Source organism: Poecilia formosa, unplaced genomic scaffold (genome assembly GCF_000485575.1).
Source record: "Poecilia formosa unplaced genomic scaffold, Poecilia_formosa-5.1.2 Scaffold647, whole genome shotgun sequence".
Lineage (NCBI taxonomy): Eukaryota > Metazoa > Chordata > Actinopteri > Cyprinodontiformes > Poeciliidae > Poecilia > Poecilia formosa.
The window spans coordinates 16,786-25,270 of record NW_006800586.1 but is presented as its reverse complement, the minus strand read 5'-3'; the positions used below and the strand labels follow the sequence as shown (position 1 = coordinate 25,270).

Below are 8,485 nucleotides of genomic sequence, written 5' to 3'. Positions count from 1 at the left end.
CAGGAACATCTCTGCAGAATATGGACTGGAAGCCCCGAGATCAAAGTGGGGAACACCCCCAAAGGTGGTGGAGAATGACCGAGCCAAGATTCTGTGGGACGTCCAGATCCAGACAGACAAGATGGTAATGGAGAACCAACCGGACATTGTGGTGGTGGATAAAGAACAGAGGAAAGCCGTTGTGGTGGATGTAGCAATACCAAGTGACTACAACATCAGGAAAAAGGAGAAACTGGAGAAATACCAGGGCCTCAGAGAGGAACTGGAGAAGGCCTGGAAGGTGAAAACCACAGTGGTGCCACCTGAATAATATGTAGTTGCGCCCCTGCTCAGACGCTTCAAACGGTTTTCAAATACGTATCACGGTTCCTGAACGGGAAGGAGTTGTTCAAAGTGCTTTTTTTTGAGAAACAGGCTTGCTTAAGCAGAGAATTCTCTCACCCTCTGTGCCACCAACAGGTGCAGGGCATTAATTAGCAACAGAACACACAGCAGAGGAGCTGTTTAGGACTACAAACACGCCATCATTGTAGTTCTAACTATACCTGGGTTATTAACAGGGGGTTGAGCAGAATGTCAGAACTAATGTCAGAACTGTCTGTCACTCAGCTACACTTGGGAGGGGATTAATTACCGTAGCAAAAGAACACAGAGCAGGGCAGGAGGGCTGCTTAGGACTATAAACACGCCATAACTGTAGTTATATCTATGGCAAAGACTCAGTTAAAACAGAGGCCTGAGCAGCATGTAAAAACTTCAACATGGTGGAACTGTCTGTTACTATAGAGGAGGACTTAGCTGGTATTCAGAACTAATGTGCTGTGAGCATTATATAGCTGATTTAACCCAATTACTATTACACATGAAATTAGTGTGGCCATTTCAAATGAAGCTTAGTGAAAATTTAAAAATAAAAGCCTTGTCAATTTTTACATCATGTAATTGTTCTTTTGGGCATTAGATAACTGCTTTAACAAAACTACTGTTACACCTGGGATTAGTGTACCCATTTCAAATTAAGCTTATTGAAAATTTCAAAATAAAAGCCTCAATAATCCTCTCAGGTAAGAGCACCGCCATATGCGGTGCAATAATATTAGCCTTTATTTGCATTTTCTCTCAAGTTATGGCACTGGCTTGCGCAAGCCAGTGCATTAGCATTAGCATTTCAACTAAAATATGCTTTTAGCCAATAAAGCCTTTAGATTGTTAAAGACAAATCAGAACTTCCAGAATTTTCTGGAATATAAAAAGTCACAAGCTCTGGTTAAAAAAAAAAACAGTGAAAAGTGCTGAACAGGTTTATTGGGGAAATTTTTGTAATTCAATAGGAAGGGAAACAAAAAATAAAAATCTTTGGAGAATGATTAAACGAATTGGAAGTGAATATGGGTATCCAGTTCTTAAGGATGGAGATGTAATTGCTCTAAATGAGGAGGAGAAGGCAAATATGTTGGGTAAGAAATGTGTTGAAATTCATAGTTGTAATAATTTAAATACAGAAGAAATAAGGAAAAGAGCTTGTATAATTAAGGAAAATATTAATTTATTAGAAGTAGATACAGGATATAATGATTTATTGAATAATTATTTTTCATTATTTGAATTAAACAACGCTTTAAGGAAATCAAAATATTATTTTCCAGGAAAAGACAATATTTCTTATATTATGATTTAAAAAATTAGCAATTCATCTAAAAATATATTAGATTTCTTTAATAAGATATGGGAAGGGGGTTATTTACCTGTGGCATGGAAGGAAGCAATTATAGTTCCAATTTTAAAGCCAGGCAAAGAGAAGTCAAATCCTACAAGTTATAGGCCTATTGCGTTAACTTCACAAATGCAAAATAATGAAAAGAATGATAAATGAAAGATTTAGTTATTTTGTAGAGAAGAAGGGGTATTTATCAAAATTTCAAAGTGGATTTAGGAAAGGTAGAAGTACTATGGACCCTATTTTGTGTTTAGAACATAAAATCAGAAAAGGGCAAGTTAATAAGGAGAGTGTGGTGGCTGTTTTCTTTGACATAGAGAAAGCCTATGACATGATATAGAAAGAAGTTTTTTTTTTTAATTAAATTAAGAAAAATGGGGGTTAGAGGTTCAATGTTTCATTGGATAAAATATTTTTACGTAATAGATCTATACAAATAAGAATAGGTCAACAATTGCCTGAATTTTTTTTTGTTGAAAATGGAACCTCAGGGAAGTATTGTGAGTCCCTTGTTTTTCTCTATTATGATTAATGATATGTTTGACAATTTGGAGAATGGAATGGGTTGTTCATTATTTGCTGATGATGGAGCAATTTGGAAGAGAGGTAAGAACTTGAAATTTATAGTTAAGAAATTACAAGAAGCAATCTATAGTATAGAAGAGTGGTCTTATAATTGGGGATTTAAAATTTCAATAGATAAAACAAAGACTTTATTTTTCATTAGGAAGAAAGTGTCTAATGATTTAAAATTGTATTTGTATAAACATGATTTATAAAGGGTAAAGGAGTTTAAGTTTCTGGGTTTGTGGATGGATGAAAAACTTACTTGGAGTAGACATATTCAAAAAGTAGTGAATAAGTGTAAGAGAGTTTTAAATGTTATGAGATGTTTGGTAGGGAGAGAGTGGGGCGCTGAGAGGAAAGCGTTGAAAACGATATATACGGGTTTAATAAGATCTGTCTTAGATTATGGCAGCATCAGACACACTACTTAAAAAACGAGATAATATTCAGTATCAAGCCTTGAGGTTGTGTACAGGAGCTGTCAGAACAACTCCAATTTCAGCTTTGTTAGTTGAAATGGGGGAAATACCACTTTACCTCAGAAGATTACAGTTAATGTTATCTTATTGGTGTTATTTAAAGGGTCATTCTGAAAACCATCCATGTCAAGAAATTTTAAAACCTAGTTGGGGAAAAAGGGAAAAAGACTTTAAAATCCTTTGGTTGGGAGATAGAAAGTGATGTGAAAGATTTTGATTTATTGTTTGTAACTATGAGTCAAACAGTTCCTCTTTCACTGGTCCATCCATCTCTATTTCATGATATCGTTGTGAACTTATTGTTGGAGAAGAGGAAAAAGGAAATTTTTTAGAATCATACTCAGTGCAATCATATAAAGATAATAAATACTACGGTTATGTTCAAGTGTATACAGATGTTTCTAAGAGCTCAAGTAGCAACAATGGGGTGTTGTTTATCGTCCCAGAATTTAGTATTAAAAAATGTAAGAGGATTACTGATGGGGTCTCAGCGTTTACAGGGGAGATGATGGGAATCATTTTGGCTTTAGGTTGGATTGAAGAGGTTCGTCCTTTGAGAAGTTTAATTTGTTCTGATTCAAGTTCAGCATTATACTCAATTAAAAATAATCAGACCTTTTATAGACCAGACGTTTTATTGGAGATTCAGTTATTACTTTATAAAATTCAGGCCATGGGATTAATAGTCATATTTTGCATGGGTTCTGTCTCATATAGGAATAAAAGGAAATGAGTTGGCAGATAAATATGCAAAACAAGCTTCAAAAACAGTTATATTGAGATACTGATTCCATTTAGTAAAGAGGAAATAAAATCTATTATTAAACAAAGGGTTAAGGAAAGATGGCAGACACAGTGGGAAGTAGAGAGAACTGGTAGATGGCTTTATAGTATTCAAAGGAAAGTTGATGCAAAGAGGGGAACAGGAAGCAGTAGAAAAGAAGAAAACGTTATATCCAGGTTACGTTTTGGTCATACAGGTTTAAACAGTACACTATTTAAAATGGGGAAACATCCAACAGGTAACTGTGATTTTTGTTTTCAAGAAGAGACAGTAAAACAGGTTCTGTTGCTATGTCCTAAGTACTCTGATGAAAGAAGGAAGTTAGAATGTAGACTTATAAAGAATAAATTACAGTTAAAAATACAAGATGTTTTGGGGAATTCTTCTACTTCTGAATAAATATTCAGAAGTAGAAGAATTCCCCAAAACGTTATTTAATAAACTATCTTAAGAAAACTAAACTGATAGAAAGGATATAAGTTTATTTTTGGGGGAGGGAATGAGATTATATAGTTGCATTCTGATCCACACTCCATTCCAGTAGGTGGCAGTAACGCGCACCTTAAAGGGTGCGTTCACACTGCAGCCTGAAGTGACTCAATTCTGATTTTTGTTTTACGTAATGCGACCTATATCCGATCTTTTCATGGCAGTGTGAACTGCACAGGTCGGATTCTTTTTAGAATGTGACCCATATCCGATACCTATCTGATTCAAATGCATCCGAACTGAATGTCACTGATTCTCAACAAATCTCACTATTCTGCATCCTGATATGCGCAAGTGGGAAGAAAAACAACCATGACGAATTATATGAGGATTAAGTTGTTATAATGCTGCTCCAGCCGGATAACTACTTCAAATATATAAGCTATGCTCCACCATTAGCCTCCATGTTTACTTCCGTAAACACTGAGCACTTCTTTTTATGGCAGTTGGCAGAACACTTAGAACGCTGACGCTATTGCGCCCTCTACTGCGCATGCGGGACAGTTTCAGGTCGTTTGCCTGTTCACACTGCAGAATGCATATAGGTCGCATTTACTGGCAGTGTGAACGGCCCTGGCAAAAAAATCGGAATTGCCAAAAAATCGGAATTGGGTCACTTCAGGCTGCAGTGTGAACGCACCCTAAGTTGCTTCCCAACCGCCATTAAACAAAAAGAAGAAGAAGAAGAACGTGAAGGCCTCATGCTTTGGGTTTGCCTATGGGTTGAGAAGGACCTCGCTGCAGCAAACAGAAAGGGGTGGGGACGGACCACTGTCAGTCTCTTACCTTATTTGGAAATTGGGCCATTCCAATCCGGAAGAGAAGGGGGCGCTATTTCCTATACTTCCGTTTTTATTTTCTTTTGAAATCTGTGATATATTTTCACCTTTAGGAAGGAGTTTCTCTCTCGGAATGTATTTGAACTTCTCTCTTTTATTTACTTAACAGCAGCTCACAGTTTTTAGCAAATTCTGTAGCTTTCGGTGTACTTCTAAATCTGCTCCTTAGTCGCATCTTTTCGGGCCTGCTACTGCCTCTAGTGGCGTGGAGGTGGTAACACAACCAATATAATGACATTACTAAATCAGAATACCACAAAGTCTTTATTATTTACTTCCATCATTTAATGTACATTTAACATTTCGAGACAAGAAACAAATTATTTTTCTTGTATTTATTTTTTATACATTATTGAGAAATGACTTTTGATTTATAAATCAGTCATTGTCAAACATTAAACTACACATTTTTCTTACTTTTTTCCAGAGACAAAATATTTATTACAGAATGTCAACTCTGCTATTGGCAGCAAAGAGTGAAAATAATTCTAACAGAGTAAATTATTCTTATTTCATTACATAAGCTGTATTAATACACTAATACTTCAGATTGAGATATTTAAAAATACACAAAAAGTGAAAGAATAAAAGATTTATTTATTATACTGGGAACACTGGTCACAGGCAGGGCTTCAGTCTGCTGGTCACACTGGGAGAACTCCATTGACTTCTGAGATGTCCTGGTTCACAGACTACAGCCAAGGATAAAAGAGAAATTATCCAGAAGTGTAATAGAAAATACATATACGTTTCCTTCACATTCAGAAAAAGACAGTTTCAGCATGTTGGGCTCTGACTCGTAGCATCTTTATAGCTAAATACCGACATGATGAAGCTGAGCTGGGAAACAGAGATTGGAGAACAGCAGCTTCAGCTCTGATCCTGGCTGATCTTTCCTCACTAAATCCCCCGGTCTTTAATGAACTTCTCCTCTAACAGTGGTTTTTCATTAGCTCTCATTAGAAAACAGTATGAAAACGTTAGCTGCTACGCTAACAATCAGCGGTTACTTCAGGCTAATTAAGCTACATAGGAAATATTTTTCGGTTGTTTAGAAGCGAATTTCTGGCTGCAAAGTCAAGTAATTCTGATCTTTTATCCTTACCTGTGAAAGGTAATGCCAATGAATCCAGTTTGTTTCGTAAAACAGTTGAAACAAGTCCACACAGCACAGGACTTAAGGAGCTCCGATCGCTCTGCTGCCACATAGAAGATGGCGGACGCTGTTACGTAGGACTCAGCAGTCCATGAGGGGTCTACGTATTGATGTCTATGGTCTATGGGTTTGCCGACGTGCACTCATGTTGTTCGCTTTACGTCAGTAGTCTTCGTTTTACGACGTCCCGCCATTTTGTATTTTTTGAGAATCCTTGCAAGTTTCCTGTACACATCCAGCTACTCGCCGCGCGCTATATTCACTTTTGTGGAAACTGAACGGTTCTGTTGGGATCATTTTGTTGTTGCTTTGGGAGACTACTTTGGTTCGGGAGATCAACTTACACCGGAGGTTTTTCTCTGAAGTCCATGGTGTGAAATTTGCCGAACAGTGGAGGAGAGAAGGTAGGACAAATGTATGAAGCTTGTGGTAGCATTGTTAGCTTAGCGGCTACGATGAAGGTAGCATTACAAGATAAGGCTTAAAGGCGGTAGTGTGCAACGAATATTGATTATACGTAATAATTTCGACGTTGTAGTTTTAATGCAGGGTCCACCGCTGTTGACCTATAGTCTGGACATATAATAATAAGAGTGATGATAAGGAAGTCGGAGACAACAATGAGCCTGTCACGCTAACGATGCAGCGAGCCTTTAGCCTGTTGATCTGCCATATGTCAGACACTTGTGGTGTAATTAAACTACTTGATGTTTCTTTTTTGATATGAAAGATGACGCAGTTCCTCCCACCGAACCTGCTGGCCCTGTTTGCGCCTCGGGACCCCATACCTTTCTTACCTCAGCTGGAAAAACTACCCCATGAGAAGCACCACAACCAGCCTTACTGTGGTATCGCTCCCTTTATCAGGCACTTCGAGGTGATTGTTGGTTTTTCTTTTTTGTATGTTGCTCTGGTTTAACGTCCAATTTTCTAACTGAAATAGTTGTCTTTGGGTCAGGATCCAAGAGATGCCCCTCCACCGACCAGAGCAGAGACTCGTGAAGAGCGTCTGGAGAGAAAGGTTAGAATTGCCTGGTTAACAGTTTTCAAGTACTTGAAATAGTAACTGAATTTGTTTTGCCACTGCCCTTATCCACTGATCTGTGGACATGTTATGTAACTCTTTATGTTTATGTAGTGCTAAAAAATAGTAACCTGAATAGTCTAGGAAGATGTACGGCTGACTGACAAGAAATAAGATTTTATATGTACAATTGAAACCAGAAGTTTACATGCATTGTATTACCAAAAGTATTTGCTCACCTATCCAAATTATCGGAATCAGGTGTTTTAATCACTTGCATGGCCACCGGTGTATAAAATGAAGCACCTAGACATGTACGCTGTTTGCAAAAACATTTATGAAAGAATGGGTTGCTTTGAGGAGCTCAGTGAATTTCTACGTGGAACTTTGATGGGATAAATATTCCACAGTCAATTGTCAGCTGTTTTATGAGAAAATGGAAGTGTTTGGGAATGACAGCAACTCAGCCACAAAGTGGTAGACCATGTAAACTGACGGAGCAGGGTCAGTGGATGCTGAAGCACATAGTGCCTTTGCACTATGTGCAAAGGCACTATGGTCACCAACTTTCCACTACCAGCAGTCACTACCAACCTGTAGTGACTGCAGAAAGTTATGGTCACCAACTTTCTGCAGTCACTACAGGCCTCCAGACTTTATGTGGCCTTCATATTAGCTCATATAAAATCTGAACTACTGCCAAATTATTGATCCAGCAGTATTTCTCTTCGTAATTAGACTAGTTCATCTGATTCCTATTTAGTTACCTTCTCATTGACCACTCGCCTCAAACTCTCGCTGTCACCATGTTGTTTTTCTCCAGCGTGACTAACAGAAAATTTTCAGGTTGAGAGAGGGGAGAGACTAGTGATGCATTTGTAGGGTGTCAGATAAATCATACTCGCAGTGAATTTGATGGCGAAAGCTTATTATTTGAATAACAATTTATACTCGATGGTTGCAATGGTGCCATTTTAACCATCGTAAATTGAAAAACTCATATGATGATATCATAAAATTTGTTTCTGATATTCTAAAATATTTAGTACTTACTCATTTGTTAAACCAGTACCAACTATAACCTTATAACTAGAGGTGTGCCGATCGATTGGTCACTGATCATAATCGGACCAATTTCCGTGAAAAAGTGCGTGATCGCCGATCATGGTCTCTTGTTGCCGATCACACATACCGATACCTGCATCTCATTTCCAACCTGCCTGTGCAGCTGGTCTCCTCTTTCCTTCACTCTGCGCAAACGCGCAGCAACAAATCCTAAGCGATGTGGAACTATAGCGCACTGAGTGAATGGGGAAGTTTGTGTGTTGCAGCGGAAAATTAAAGCACGTGGGGTGAAGCAGGTCAAAATGCATCAACACAACGATTCTAATATGGCATAAAAACAATGCCATACTTGACGGAGTTTGGCT

General features: G+C 37.9%; 1 protein-coding gene across 1 annotated transcript in view; it reads left to right on the top strand.

The window, feature by feature from the left end:
- Positions 1-6,225: 6,225 nt before the first annotated feature.
- Positions 6,226-8,485, top strand: part of snrnp70 (small nuclear ribonucleoprotein 70 (U1)) — a 12,709-nt gene continuing 10,449 nt past the window's right edge. Inside the window, exons 1-3 of the mRNA XM_007541981.2 lie at positions 6,226-6,435; positions 6,762-6,908; positions 6,990-7,052. Coding sequence (XP_007542043.1) covers positions 6,762-6,908; positions 6,990-7,052 — 210 coding nt within the window. The 5' untranslated portion in view covers positions 6,226-6,435. The remainder of the gene's footprint in view (positions 6,436-6,761; positions 6,909-6,989; positions 7,053-8,485) is intronic.